General features: G+C 38.5%; 1 protein-coding gene across 1 annotated transcript in view; it reads right to left on the bottom strand.

Moving 5' to 3' along the window:
- OSBPL10 (oxysterol binding protein like 10) overlaps nucleotides 1–16,547 on the bottom strand; it is a 111,795-nt gene that overhangs the window by 94,227 nt on the left and 1,021 nt on the right. The window contains exon 2 of the mRNA XM_014937625.1: nucleotides 16,245–16,359. Within this exon, the coding sequence (XP_014793111.1) occupies nucleotides 16,245–16,359 (115 nt within the window). The remainder of the gene's footprint in view (nucleotides 1–16,244; nucleotides 16,360–16,547) is intronic.

Genomic DNA, 16,547 nt, shown 5'->3' with positions numbered 1-16,547 from the left:
TTGCCGTAACTGAAATTATGAACTTCTGAGCTACAAAGAACTATGAAGCAACAGCTTTGAAAAAGAAGTTTAAATTTTTCACTTTTGTAATAAACTAGTACATGGGTATTAAAGAAATAATGCCAATTATGAAAATATTATAGCAAAACCAATTTCTTTTAAACATGCTGACATCACCACTGCTTATCAATGGTATAAAGCAGAATCACCTGCCTGTAGAAGATCAAACCATGGAACAATGAATTAACTTAATGAGATAAAACATCTTTTAGAGGCTCCTTCTGTTTAACTTTAGATTTTTATAGATCCTCTCAGGTCAGGTTTGTGCTTTCCTCTTTTTGGTAAAATCAGCATCAAATATATTATAGCAAAACCACAGGCTTTTTTCCATGTGAAGGGAAGTAATATCAAATTGTGAGACTTCTATTAAACTTGAAGTTTAACAGTTCTAGCACCAGCTAGAACCTCAAATCCTATTTTTACTGCCTGAATATTTAGGCCACATTACGAACATCCTCATGAACTCCACAGTCACAATAATGAAAGTCTACAGGGAGATATGGAAGAAGTAAAGATCAAGTTGTTATAGCTTAACCATTTCATCATCTAACAGTTATAAGCAATATAGTTTCCTTCTTTGGCTCCAAAAATCAGAAGCAAGAAAAATACTCTACTGCACTAAGTTCTTTTCAGTAACAACTTGGAATTTATTTTCATTTCTTTCCTTCAAGTGCAGTTCAAAAAGCTCTTCCTTCTAGCTTTTTTCCTAGTTTTTCCCTAATTACGACAAAAATCAATGCTATGTTAAGTACTTCTCTACTCAACCACTTGTTTGTAGCTTTCTTTTAGTTTATTCCCAAATGTTATCAACTATTTGCAAACAGTGCTGCTCCTTAGCTATTAGTTTCTCTTATCTGGCACCTCAGACAAGATAGTATTTGAGAGCTTCAGAATGCATACCATTATTTCCCAACAAAATAACTCCTCTCACCCATTGTATCAGAGACACCCAAATTATAATCAGAAATGCTCAAGCAAAAAAACAGGGGAAAAAAATCCCCAAAGAAATGTTAGTCTTAACTGAAAAATGTAAGTACAAGGATGCATTTTTTTTTTAACAGCCATTTCTAAAAACTTACTATTCGTCAAAAGAAAATACTGTAAAGAAGTATTACTCCTTTGCTTGAGGGTGCAGAAACTAAGTCCTGTTTTCTACAGAGACTTGACATTTGAAAGTCACTCCTCTGCAGTGCTCTTTGGTACCCTACTACCTGCCTTCACCTCAGTACTCACGCTGGGCCTGCACTGCAGCGTTTCACAAGGCACCCTCTGCTCCTCTTTTCATTCTGAGCAGTGACAAGCAGACACTACCACAAAAGGACAAAATAATAATAAAAAAAAAAAAACACAAAAAAAGGAAAAAAAAAAACCACCAGAACCTAAATACACTTGGAGGAAAAAGCCCTTAATAGCAGCCTAAAACAGAAAAAAAAAAAAAAAACAGAACCTAAATACACTTGGAGGAAAAAGTCCTTAATAGCAGCCTAAAATACCAGCAATAATTCAAAGCATTTCCTTAGACTCTTCCAGTAATCCCCGTACCTGCTGTTAGAACTGCAACAGCCAGCTTGCCTACCCTGCAGTCCCTCAAACAATGACAGAGCTGGAAACAGCGCAGAAAAAGAATTTCAGGAAGAAATTCAGTAGCAGGGATTTCAAGAAACAAAACTTCTTCCCCTGAAGGGAAAGACACAGGGTGGTCTTCTTTTCCTTCAGCAGTATAAACATACCACAACTTAACCGAACCTCTGAACCGAGCATCGGCAAATGCATACAGGAAGGGGATAGGAACTGGGGATGGGGGAATAACCCAACTCCTAAGTGTAAAATAGTCTTTAAAACAGAATCAGTTTTAACAATTAGTCCAAGTATCTAATAGATAACAATGCCATTAGGAAAAAAAAATAAGCACAAAACAAGTGGAGATAATAAATTGCCAGAGCAGAAATCCAGTAGTTTTTGTACTTCCAGAACTAAGTTAGTTTCATAATTCTGATCTTTTCCTTTAGCAAAGCATGCAATTCAGCATTCCAATAATTAAATCTAGTTAAGGGAGTTATTTAATGAAAGTTAAAACTCAACCTGAGTAGAGTAGGTATTTTCAGGCTCTCAGACATCTGTTCCTGATGTCCTGACACCATCTCTATAGCGCAGTGTGAGAAACTGCACTATATTTTTTCCTATACCAGCTGCTGTCTCTATTACTACTGACAGTTCCACTAAGTTTTCCAGCTCCCTCAGCTGAGCCACCTATTCCACGCCTCTTGTGTTCAATCTGTTCAAATGTCACTTCTGAAAAACCAATTTTTTAAGCTCAAGGGGAACAAAACCCAAAAAAGGCTTCATGTCATTAGGCTCCTCTCTGGAACCTGAGGTCACAGCTCATCCATCTCTAACTTTCAGCATATGTAACATTTTCATATCTGATCTCCATGCTTTCAAATGTTTTCTTCTCTTCAGTCCATCCCCTACAGAACTACTCCCCTTACACCTGCTATCACAGTATCAAAAGCAAGATCAAATAAATGGGAAAGGAGAGAGATCGTTAGAACATAAGAAAGAGGACAGATGGATTCATACCATCTGATTCTACAGAAAAGCTTCCTATTCAACTGCTAACCTGTTCAGCACAAGAAGCAGCAAGACTGTATCTGGCAACTGTTCAGCCCTTTTCCTCAGTGCTTTAATCCTTCCATTTAAAAATTAGCATATAGAAAAGACAAGAAGTCACAAGGCTAACAGTTGTAGGCTGCTACAGTCTATGAGCTATTTCCCACAGCTCATCCCTCAACTCAGAGATTCCCACCAGAACCTCTGGGCCCAAGGAGGTCCACCTAAGCCTCCTACCAGCTTTCAGTCATCTGCCCCCTCTACAAAAGGTTATGCAGAATGAAACCTGCAGTTTGAAGCTCTGACCCCCTGGGAAGGGCAGAGCACGTGAACAAGGCTGTTGTAACCCAGGGGTTATCACTCGCTTACTGCCCGCAACCGATTCTTATGTTTGTACTCACATCTGAGAGCTCTGCTTCCAGATACTGGCTGTCCTCATAGCTCCTTATGACTATCAAGTCTAAATTAGTATCTTAATTAAAAAAGAAGAATAAGCGTACCAGTGAAGTCATTATTTGCAGAGCATAATTACATTTTCTCTAGGGTTTTACTATCAAAATATAAGAACTGGGGGGAAAACTAGTCCTGTTAGCAAGTTATTGAATGACAAACGAAAACTGAGGAATTAGAAGTTTCAGGTATTGCAGTCTCTGGTTGTGTTTTTCTCATCCAGGAGCAAAGAGACCCAGCTAGACAGAACCACCTCCAGGCCAGGTGCCCCAGCTTCCACTTCTGGGGAACATTACCAACCCTTCCCTAACCAGTGCAATTTGGGACATAGGAGGAGAAAAGGATATTCTGAAATAAGCCTCAAAAGCATGTTTAGAATAACATGCCCTCCCAGAGAGAGAGAGAAAGAAAAGAAGAAAGGGAAAAGAAAAATATCAACCACACATTTTATCAGTAACCCCCAGATCCCTTCCTTGCATTTCACTATCTCCCTGCTGATGAATTACTTGGCGCGCTACACCGCATTCCTTCCTGGGTGGGGAACAATTGCAGACATACTGTATGAAGCCTGGTAAGCATTAAATAAAACGTATACACAGACTTAACCAGACAGCACTTGTATCAATTATATCTGTATTTTTTACAAACAGAATACGGAATTACAGAAATGCCTTGGGACATCCAACAAAGAGCACAGAGGTACTGGCAATAGAAGGGCGGAGATGGAAGGGAAGTAAAGCATGATTGTACAGTCAGTTTAAAATAAATCCATGGAATGCCTACAGAGAGATCTTCTACAACAGGAAGTAACTGTATCAGTAAAGATTACCATACTATGTAAGAAATTTGTTTTGTCAGTGTACATTATATACCGTATACATTATATCAAGGACTGGCCAGTATAAGTAGTTCATATTATCATTATATGTTTAAAAAATGGCAGAAAAAGTTTCAAGTATATTCAAAGCTACTAGCTTATTTTTAGATCAACTACATTTCAAGTTGACATCTTTTCAATATTCAGAAGCTATTTTGTTGAAACCAACTTTTTAAGAAGAAGAACATACCAAAAGAAAGATACTGACTGCGCTGTATTACAATAATGCAATCCAATGAGGTTCAAAGCATAACCACATCCCATCAGCGGATACCACAGCATAAATTTGCAATTAGCTGCCTTGAGTCAGCAAAGTTTTATAGAGGTTGTACCACAGTTCACCAACTTCTTTGCCAGACCTTCATAGCTCATCCTTGTTTTGCAATACCTTGTCCTCAGCAAGAATCACTGCCAGGAGCCAGCAACTCTTCAGCATTATTTTCTAGTCCGCAGCTAAAAACATCAAGGAACAAGAGACCTCAAGATATAATAACCTTCCTGTAATCTTAAAGATTAATGGTTAGGTTTGAAAAACACCTTGCAATCAATGAAAGCCACTTGTAGATCTCAGTTTTACACCAAGAAAAGAAAAACGTATATATCGCACCTGGCAATGATTTAATGAGGAAGGACATGCTTAGAGATCAAGCACCTCTTCCTCTAACCTCAGTAGTGTAAGCATTGCGTCTGAGGCTTGCCCAGATTTTGTCAAACACCTATGGTATTCTCAGATAAAAAACATTTTTTTTAAAAAACAAAACACTATCACCATAAATTATGGTGTTAAAAGTTTAAAAAAGAGAACAGTTGTCCTACAACTTAGTTTTAGTAAGTATTTTATTTTTACTGAGTAATGTATTGCAATATTGACAAGGATGCAAGCTCACTGATGGCTTTTTTCTTTCTGTTATGACGTGTTCAAAGTATTAATAACATTTTTAATGAAACAGACAAGCAAAACAGTTTGAAACACCTTTCCAGCTGAAGTGTGCTTGTCTTATCAATCCAGGCCACCAGAGCTACAATGCCAACATAAAGCTTCTCTATTCAAGAACGTGGCTTCTTGAGTTTTCCTCATAACTGCCTCACGTTCTTCTAGCTATTTTTGGCTTGTGTACATATGTACATTACTTGTACATGGAAGAAACATATGATAACAAGAGCTGATTACCACCTGTGAAAGCAACGCAAAGATTTTAAAGGTAGAGAAATACATACACATGATGCCAGGAGACAGCAGTCCTCAAACTGATCCTTCATTCCACACCGTGCTACTTACATAATCCACTGAGGGTATATTCTCTATAGCTGTTCTAGACACAAATTATTATGATATATTCTAAGTGAATGCACGAACTACCAGATACTTTCTACCAGACAAATGCTTTCTGAACACATCTGTTTGGACAGTAATTTTTGTGCAAGTTGATGGAATAAAACATCTGGTTTTAAATTTGTTCTTTTTTACTGTAGTGTTTATAGCAGCAGTTTTTCACTTTCAAGATGCAGATAATTTATCATCTATGTTCTCAAAATTGAGCCACATGAATGTTGGCATTTCTCCCAACTGCAAGTTTCATTTAAAATATCATTTCACTGACAGAACCTGTTCAACGAGTAATATTTATTCCACTCTCATACACAAGGGGCTGAGAACTCACCTATGTTACACTAGTGCCATTTTTTGTAAGCTGCATATATTTTGAATATATATTTATATAGAAGAAAAAATGCAAAAGGCAAGTTAAGGTCCTGCTTTGGGAATTTCTGAAGTTCTCAGTTTTATGTCTTCCTTTCTGCTTGTTCTTCCTCACTTTTGGATTTTTTAATTATTTTTTTTGAATCCATAGACTAAAAGTTCCTGGTTGGAAAGAATGAACATATCCAAGACTATGTATTTTCTTTACACATCATATGGAAGAAAATACAATACACAAAGTAAGGAACTTGCTTGCAAAATCAGCACGCTGGCTCATGTCCATCTCTTCTCCACCCCCGCTACTTCAAACAAAGCTTTGCAGAAACCAGACCTTTCTTACGTGCTGCATCACCTTAGGATAGTTGGAACTTTTCAGCTTTCTGTGCCAATACTTTGCCGTTCAATATGGTTCGCTTTACCTTTCTTCTTAGGACTACCAATTCATTGACTGAAATGAGAAATGTAAGTTTCTATGTTTGGTCTTTATCCTCACAGTTGATACGCAGCCATCTTCACAACAGAGTATCTTGTCAACACTGTTTCTTAGAAACATATGTATAGAGTCCACAGAGTCCGTGAGAGGGTGGTTTCATCAATATGTTGTGAGATATGCAGCGTATTAGCCCTGATCCTTCTGAAGAAAGTATATTTACATTTGTGAGCAACAATGACTTCCAAATACCTTTATGTGTTAGGTTGCTGCTTTATAGATGTATTTTTCTAAAAACTGTCCTATAAAAATCCAGATCTTCATTGTTTTAATCAAAAATGCAGAAACAATACTTACAACATTTAACAGGAAAACAGTTTCACCATCACATATGCTTGAATTCCCACATAAACAATATTGTATTTAAAAGGGTAAAGGTAAGTCTGGCACGTTAATATATATCCAGGTGGACACCGTCAGTAGCTTCCTCTGGCTGCTATTCACATCAGCCATCTACCAGCCTGAAACGAGCTCTGCTACAGAAGGTGGCAGAGGGAAGAAAGCAAAACCAGAAAAATCCTCACTGCACTACACATTCTGCAATTTAGAAAATAATAATTTCCTCTCTACTTCTTGTGGGCCATTCTTAACGGCAGTATTAAAATGAATAAATAAGAGCAAATTATCTCGCTTTGGGCTTCCAGGACTTCATTCTGAATTAACACTATGTAATTTCCAGACTTTTCTATTTTTTATAAAGTGGTAAAGGTCTATCCTTCTGCTGTCATCAGTTCAGTATCTACTTCTTTCTCTCCTTCATTTCTTCCCTTCCCGTTGCTCCCTTTTCCTCCATCCGTCCTCCTCCAGAGGCTTTAACTCCTTTTCTAAACCTCTCTCACCACACCACATCTCTTCTTTCCTCCCTTGTTCTCCTGCCAAACTGCCTTCTCCTTGCACTTGCATAATACAAAGATCAAGTTTGACACATGAACCCAACAGTCACAAAATCAAAGCTTATTAACCAGGTAAGATAAAACACAGGGAATATAATAACAAGGAAAAAAAATAGAAAAGAAAAGAGAGAGGGAAAAAAAAAAAAAAAAAAAAACACAAAACCCACACTACACCTTATGGTGTAGAAGGCAAACCTTCCAGCTACAGGAAAAAGGAAAAAAAGAGAGAGAAATCTCTTTATTCTGTTTTCAAGAGCAGAAGCTTCTATAAAAAGCTTACTGTGATCGGGCATCAAAAAAAAAAAAAAAAAAGACAAATCATCACCTTCAGGAGAGATTTTTGTGCCAGCAGAAAATGCCCAAATGCTTGCAGCAATGAATAACACATTTTTTGCTTCTTCAGCTTGCCTATACTTCTGTATCTTTTTCATGATCAAGTTCATTATCTTCCTCCTATCGTCATGATAAAAGCAGGATGGAGAAATCTGATACAACTCTTCTCCAATTCCCTGCCAGCTCCAAATAACAGCAACAGATAAGAAACTGGCCATTTTCCCTCTTCCCCCATTATTTTTTATTTTATGAATTTAAGGAGAATAGCAGAATGCCTGGTCTTGCCTGCACCAGCTTAAACTACTCTCCTTTTACTAAGAAGTCCAAAGCTAGAAAAACACAGCCACCTCTCCCCTGGTGAGGTTAAACATACTGCTCTGGCTCCAGTGCATAGATTTTCCCCGAGTGTGTACATGTCCCTTACAGAAAAGCATCATCCTACCTCAATGAAAGATGTAGCAACCAATATAGCTGTAAAGTGGCCACAACTCTGGGCACAAGGTAAATGCAGAAGCTTTATCAACAGTGTCCCAACTTACGTTTATGCACTTCCTCTACTTTTTAAATATACTGCTGAATGACCTAGACAAGTTGTCCTACCACAATTCTTAACTGTGCTCTGAGTGCATTCATTTCTTAAAAAAATCTTGGGAACCTGACAAAAAGCACACTATGCAAGGTGCAACTCTCAACACTGAACCAGGCAATCTCTAAAAGGTTGTGTAGTTGAAGCAAAGCCATTTCCCAGGTCACTGAGAAATATGGACTTGATATGTGAAGTTGTAGTAGAAACTTATTCAAACCCACAGAAAAAAAATTAATTCAGAGATTTCAACTCACAACCATCCAACTGATAGCTTGAAGTCTTTTCAGTCAAATACCTTAAGGCACCTGCAAATCACTCTTTAGTGGGTGCACTGGACAAAGAGATATGTAAGAGCAACCACATTTAGCCTGTGGAAGGGTCCTGAAACAAGCACCAAGCATAGAGCAGTTAATACTACATATCAGTGTAGTCCAGTCTTTTATTTTGAAGACCAGTACTCCAAATTTTGAAGTGCAATTTTATCAGAAAGATATTACCAACAGTTCATCCACACTTGGAGCCTCCAGCTCCCTTCCACCAAAGCCAATGGGAAAGTTCCCAATCTGAAGAAAATGACACTCTGCAAATATTTTAAAAAGTATAAAAGCAAGAGCCTCGTTAATTGCATAGGCCTCTCAGCCTATCCAATGCTCAATAAAATAACAGAACAGCTGATACAGTACATTTTTAAATAAACAAGAGATATTTAAAGCAAGATAATTAACACCAATCAGTATGCATTTACTAAAAACAAATTTCCTCCAGAAAACCTGCTAGGTTTCAGATATTACAAGTTTGCTGCATAATATTAACAACATTGAAGCAATGTTCTAATGCAGGCAGCAATGGGTTTAAGTACAGTAAAAAAATGAACAAGACATATTAAATGCATTGAAAAACAGTTAAAGGATGGAGCCAGCCTCAAAATGTAACTAAATGAGGATCTTTGAGTGAATGTGTTTCTAAGAGGGTTCCTTGGCAATCGGTTTTTGGCTCTGGAGTATTTAGCAATGACCTAGATATAAAAAAAAAAATTCCATAAAGATTGCTGATGACATGAAAGCAAGCTATCATCAGCAAACAACGTGCATTCCAATACTGTCAAAATAAAATAATGCATCTAGTAACAAAAAAGTCATAATTACAAGATAGAGGATTTACCTGCAAAAGCACTGACTCACAGAAATTCAGGGTAAGGAAAATCTACTGATTATTTTGTCCAAGTAATTCTTCCAACTAATAATCAGTTTCCTCAACTATGTTTTATTATACGTCTTCTGTAAACAAATACTTAACTGCTATATTTACCCCCTCAAAAACAGGGCATGCACACACCATGAGAAAGCCCAGGAAGTATCACTGGGTATATGCAAAAACCTTCTACCCTGGAGAGAGCATACTGCAGGGAGACAGCTCCCACAGCTCTCCTTTTCATCACCTTCCCATCCAAAAAAGGATAGTTAAGTGCTACTCCTCATTTTGACACTTCTGGCACTCGTTTTGGTTGTACTATGCCATATGTTACTGCATCAAGAAGTATACTGGATATCGGGAGAAAAGAGAATAACAAGCATCAGGGTGTTGGGCCAGTGACAGCTTACACAAAGCAAGCAGGAAATAACAAGAGCGCGGGTATGAAGATACCTGTCTGGAGAACCCAGGCATCATCAGGGAACATGAGGTCTCAGTGTTGTGTGTAATTAGACAATTAACTTATGAGGCAAAATTAACAACCTAGTCTTCAAAAACATAACGATGGAGACCTAAAAAGCTAATGGTCTTTCAACTTTTTAAGCAGGGAATATTGAGTTGGGAGGAAATGGGATGCATTACCCCTGCATTTGATCCCCACCACAACACAACTGAAAGTGTACACAGTTCTGTCAACATGTGAAGAAAGACACCGAAATACCAAATAATAATCAGAAGTATCATAAATTATTAAAATTACCGGGAGATCTGACTTGCAGTAAGAAAACTCCATTGGTCTAGATACTCCAAATACAGACAAAAGATAACTTAGCCTGCCCATAAAGACCCCACACAGAAATTAAATTTGATAAGAGGTATCTTCAGTCCCATACACAACCAGCATAACGAGATTCAGTGAAAAGTCAAGTGCTGACATGTAGTAAGAACAACAGGCAATTTTTCAAGCAGCAATTAAAGGTGGGCAAATTATTCCCAAAGCTACGGTGAAAAATCCTCTATCAGTGGAAGAAAAACTCTCAGACAGACATCCAAAGAGAAACACAGGTTTGGTGGAACTTGTCAGAAACCACTATGGCTTGTGCTACAGAATTGGGTAGTTAAGGACCTACATTCTTTGATGTTATATTACCTCCTACTTACATTCCCTCCTGGAAAGAGAAGTGCAGTAGCATTTAAACAGCATTTAGTGAAACATATTTAAATGCAACAGTTAAGTACTAAGAAAACTTTGTCTTGATGGATTAGATTCCAAGAAGTAATCAAATGTCTCAGTAAGATATCCTCAAAAGCCGACAAGACATAATGCCAACACACTTGAAAATAAAGTTGTGGAAGTGCGTTAGGATCAAAGAACAAACTAATTTCCAATTAGCTGAACCAAATTCAACACTTTTTGTTTCATCATTCATTATAATACAGATTTATAAATAAAATTTTACATTAAAAACCAGCAGTTATGCCAATTTTTAGCATCCTTTTCACTTAGAAGTTTCAGTGTTTTAAATACATCATAAAGGACAAAGTAAGAATTTTAGGACTACTTCACTAAGCAGAAGCTAAAGCCCAAATAAATTATTCTTATTAAACAATTGCTTTTAAATATAAAATGACTGAGGAAATCCTACACACTCACAGAAAGACTCCAGGCACATTATTTAGTTTAACAACCATCACTTCTCCTACATGAACAAAATCCATATTCATAAGCTGGTAGGTTTTTTGAAATGAGCCAGCAAGTGCATGTGTGCTCCCTCTAACCACATTTATCACCGAGCTGGTACACACAGAAATCACCACTCAAAAAGCTAGCAGCGAGATGAGCTAGCAATAACAAAACCCAGATAAGGCTAAGTAAGTACTTCAGTGTTAGTGCCAACTGCCACTTCTTTTCACTGTCTGAAAGCTAAGTGTGACATCTGGGTGAAAGGAAGACCACGCTCTGTTTTGCCTGTCACTTCATTCCCTCTGGTGCAAGGCTGCTGCTCAGCTCTGAAGTGCACTTGCAAGTCACAAACGGGGTGAAAATGTCCAAGTCTCATTTGCTTTAAACAGATTTTTCCTACATAATCATCAAGCATCTTACCTATTGGATTACTGTGCATTATATGAATCTATCCTCTGCATAGGCATAAGCAGCCCTGACACCACGTGACACAAGCAGCTGAAGAACAAAGAACTTGGGTTACCTGCCTGGGGGAGAAATGTCCATGGCAGTTCTCCAACCAGAACCCACATCTCCACAGTGGAGAACAATTCCTTAACCACAAGACCATCCTTTTCAATTTCAGCCTGAGGTTCAAAGTTATCTTCTTCCAAACGTTTCTCTAAGCATCACTGAAGGGCAGAGAATAATGGATTTCTCAGCCTCCCTCTCACCTTGTTGAAATTCTTTCTCTGATTTCACCCTACCATTTGAAGGGCCTCCTCCATTCTCCTGAACCAGCTGGTTTAGAGGCAACACCAGAAGCTATTCACCCAGCTCATGATTAAAACAGATAGGTTTAATCAACCACTAATTAAACAAAGACAAAGTGCATCTTAACTGAAAGTTCTAATTTTCCTACAAAAAAAAAATAGGGATATACAATCAAAGAGATTACTTTTTTCTTTTTTTTTTTTCTTTTTTTAAGTGAACATTAAGGATAAATACTTACAGGGAAAAAGTTTCAACAGCAAAAAATGAAGGAAGTGGAAGAACAAAAAAGAAAGCTTACATTTGAATGTGATTATTTTTGCTATACAGATTTCAGGATTAAGAAAAAAGGATTAGTGCCTTAATCCAGAACAGAATTTACTAATAACTGATTTCTTTTGACATTTTAAATTCCAAGTTGATTTGAAACTAATGACATAGATCTTAATTTCAATAATGTAAGACATGCAACTCCTGAGTGTTCAGAACAGAAAATATCCTGTTTCATTTGTTCAATTTAATTAAAACACATTGCTTTTAGGTAGTTTTCTTCCTTTCCAAATTGCCTCCTCCTACAAACAGAATCTAAGTGTGAATGGACAACACAGTTTCTAGTAAAATCCATTTTGCAAATAAAATATTTAGTAGAACGTTAGCCCAATATTATCAAAATGTCTTGAAAATTTTAAATGTTTCCACAATTCCTAACAAATTATAACCAGGCTTCCAAAATGTAAGGAGCAAAGTTCCAACAACAGAAGAGAGAAACAGTTGCATCTCCAGCTCCTTAAAATAGTTTGCCCTTTCCCAAACTCAGCAAATAAACCCTGGAAGATATTACAACGCTACAAAAAGCCCCATATAATTATGTCAGAAACACATTAAAAGACACAGTGTGGGGTTGTTGTTAATTTGATTCAAGGAAGAAGACAAAAAATTCCCATTTCAGCAAATTCCACAAATATTAAATACGCACATGGTTATTTTCTCCTCAGATACTATCTACTGTTAGAAACCTGACAGTATGGTTTATTTTATATTAAAAAGACAGTTTATTTCTTGAGGACAGAATTCCCTCCCAGCAGCTATATGGGTATACCTATAGCCATATAGTTTGTTCAGTAACCACCTACCCATTTCTTACATTGGAAAAAGGTCACAATTCATTGCTAGAACAATTGGACCGGTGCAACTGAAGAATTCCAGTTTAAAAAAAAAAAAAATGCCTGAAAGTATACTTTTTGTTGACATCCAAGCTAACTCCCAGCAGCTAACTCCCAAAAGAAGTTTGGTGGTGCCCAAGCACAAGAAGTACACTGGACATGATTCGTGCAGACTGGTAACACAATGTGTTTCTCAGCTGTGAGAGGAAACAGGAATAGACCAAAGCAATGCTTTAGAGAACACCAGGGTTATAGAATAATTCACACAGAGCAGTTCAGCTCAGAAAAGCAACAACATCATCCATCAGCTGGGGCTCCATTTGTTGTTGTTACAAATCCAAATGTAAGCCCCAGCCCAAATGCAGATGATCCAGGGGTTTATACGCACTTGCAGGACAAAACTCTGCAAGCACAAGTACTAAAAACATTTTCAAGGAAAAAGCGGGGAAAGGGAGGCAGAGCACATGTGACTTTGACACCACTTTGGGCAAATGGAGTTTTAAAACTTCTTACAACACTTTACCGATCTATTCAAAACCAGGATAATAATGCCACAGGCAGTAAATATTTCGTTAATATCAAATTAACTCATGCAATATACGTTTTGTGTGACATGAGATGATTCTACAGAAACATTTTTGTCCATCAAACCCACACAACTCCCATTTAAAAAACAAGTTACTCCTTTCCCATACACATAGAACAGGTAAAACCCCATAGAACTGCTCTGTAACAGTCCTTCAATTTCGGTAACATAATTAATTGTAATCTCATAGGCAGTCAGATGCCCCGATGTCTCAGACCAGACAGAAGTGTTCTTATGTCAAAGTGTCTCTGTTCTAGACTAAGTTCCGCTCTCTGCATTCATACCTGTGTAAATCCTGGGACAGTTACAGACTTCAGTGGAGATGCTCCTTAGCACCTTTATCACACAACAAACTGCCTCAAAACCACCAAACAAAAAAAGAAGTCTTTCCCTCTGCTTGTTATAAAGGTGGAAAAGAACTTCACTCATTTACAGATCAAGTTGTTCCTGACCTGCTAGAGCAGAACAAATAGATTTTTTTTTTAGTAATAAACAACAAACCCTCCAAATTCTTAAAATAAGAAGTAATGCAGCTCTCCTGATCAACTGAATCTGAGGCCTTCGATTACTTTAGTTAATGCTTATAAATGCAGCGTTATGCTTCAGTATTCATACTCAGCTGCCTCAGCCAAAGTAAGACTATTTTGCACACACGTTAAAGGACAATTGATAAAACATCACACTAATTTATTGCAATTCACATGAAAATAATTTCTTTAGGCTTGTAGAGGCTACTCTGCACAGTAAGTGTTGGATAACCCATGAAAGCCTTTTAACTTCAATACCACATGGCATAAGCTAACATTAAATAGATTTAAATTATTTAGGCTAATGGGTAAGGAGCTTTAAAGAAGAACATTCCAAATTCATGATCACTGAACTCTGACAGTTTTTGCTTTATTTTTCTACTTTATTTACATTCACACCATCTGGCTGCATCGATCATACAGTTAAACAATCTTGTATTTTTTCAGATAAAGTAAACTCAAAACTAATTTCTATGTTCATTCAGTAACACATGTTCTCCTTATAGATTTGTAGGTGTCAGCTACGAAGTCACTTACCAAATCTTACAGACTGAGCTTCGATTCACAGAAAACATACTCTATGACAAGTATTCAGAGGGCTAAATGGACAACCACGCTCAAACCCACACATCACTCTTCGTTTATTGAGTGTTGTAACACCAACTTTGGTAAGCCGCAAGTTTCAACTGTTCTGTTGAGAACTTCTATCAGATCCCCCATCCCAACTAACTGATACACACAAGGACAGAACGGAGTAACTGAACAAACTAAAGTTACTTAGTGTAAGAGCTCTGTCTCATCATACACCACTTGCTCAACCAACCAGATTTACAGAAAAATAAAAGTAGCAATTGACAAAGCATGGTAAAGCAGCGTTAGAAAAGACTGCACATGGACACTGATTTCCAAGTGCTGTGGTAGAATTACTTAAGTGACGTTTATCTTTTTTCCATGATGTTTTCAGGTAAGTTCCTCAGACATACCACTTCAAGCTGTCAGCCTTACCAGGGATTTAATTGGTGCCCAAATACAACAAACTGGCACTTCTAGACCCAAAGACTTATGAGCAAAGACCTTTATTTTGGAATTTCATCGGATTACATGAAAGTGACCCTTAAAATCACTCACAGTTAGTAAAGGAGTTACCATTTCTGCAAAAATAGATGGAGGTGTTGGGGGAGAGGGGGGGGAGGAAAACGGTGGGGTTTTAATTTTTAGTCATGCAGTTAAATCCTACATTTTAGATATTGAAACGTGTCTATTTGGTTTTTAAACAAAACTACAGGAGAACTGCATAAATCAATAAACAGATACAAGTCTAATGTAAATCTAGCACAGAACTGCAGTAACCAAATGATAGTCAATGGCCTTCTATATGCCTACAGTGAAGCATTCTAGCTTTATGAAGATGAGTGTGTATCCAAATCATACCAGACGTATTCCTATTCCATCCTAGCTGGCATACCTGTGCATGCCCTCCAGTGTATGGAATTAGACTGGCTCCTGAAACTTTTCAGGCAGTATCGCTACAGGACTCCTACCACTGATTTAGCTCCATGTGAGTTAGCATCATAGCATCACCAGCATTTGTGCCATTTACCTCTGCTTTAAAATTACTGTCAGAGCATCGAGGACCCAGCCATTCCCATGTTCTTACTGCTTGGGATCACAAGCAACAGCAGGTTTTGGTAGGTTTGGGGTTTTTTTTGGTTTTTGAAGGTTTGTGCGGAGATTTGTAATTACTCCTGTAAATGTTCTCTCTATAGCATTTGCTTCTCTTCAAAACTATCACTGTGATGCCTTACATTAAAAAGTCGAGTTTTAGATCCACCCAGTAAGAGGTCAAAAAGTAAAACACAAGTAAGAAATTCTCTCTCTTGATTTCAACAGATCCCAATACAACATTATTAATTCCACAGTCTGGCTTCAACTCTGCAAAAAAATCTGCACCAAGACACCAGATTTCAAACCAGACCTTCCCCGAGACTTCCACAGATGCATATCAGCCTGTCCACACCCAACAAATTGCAGGACCAGGGCCTGTCCCCGTATCAACATAAATTAGGACTTGTCAAACAGGAAGGACATAGGAACAAGAAGAGATCTCATTAAACACACAGGTAACTGTTTCCACTGTCCCACCCCGTAGCCAAAAATAAATACTAGTAATAATCACAAACGCGGCATTTCCCCCCATTTATTCTGGGAGGCTCTCACACAGTTTTTAATTCTTTAGTTATCCAAGACAACTTCACGGAAGAAGGGAAACTAACGTGACAGAAAAACAAGCAGCAAGGGAGAACCGCATGTGCCGCCTCCGTTCCTCCCCCCCGCCCCGCCCGCACCTGCGGCGGCAGCGCCGGCGGCCACCGCTCCGGCCGGGCCGCCCTGCGCCCCCCGCCCCGGGACCGGGCCGCCCTGCGCCCCCTGCCCCGTCCTTACGCCCAGCTGCTCCTTCGGCTGGGAAAACACACAAGGAAAGGCAAATGAAGGAAAGCGGGCGCGGAAGGGAAGGGAGCCTGACCTCGGCCAGGGCTGGCGGCACAGCCCGGCCTACCTGCCCGCGGCGGCCGGGGAGGGGTCGGGTCGGGGGAGCGGCGGCGGCGGCCGCAGCCCGGACACCATCTTGGGGGCAGTTGGGGGTGAGG

This window comes from Calidris pugnax, unplaced genomic scaffold (genome assembly GCF_001431845.1).
Source record: "Calidris pugnax isolate Ruff unplaced genomic scaffold, ASM143184v1 scaffold11, whole genome shotgun sequence".
NCBI classification, from domain to species: domain Eukaryota; kingdom Metazoa; phylum Chordata; class Aves; order Charadriiformes; family Scolopacidae; genus Calidris; species Calidris pugnax.
The sequence above is the reverse complement of the archived record's forward strand: the minus strand, read 5'-3'. Positions and strand labels throughout refer to the sequence as shown.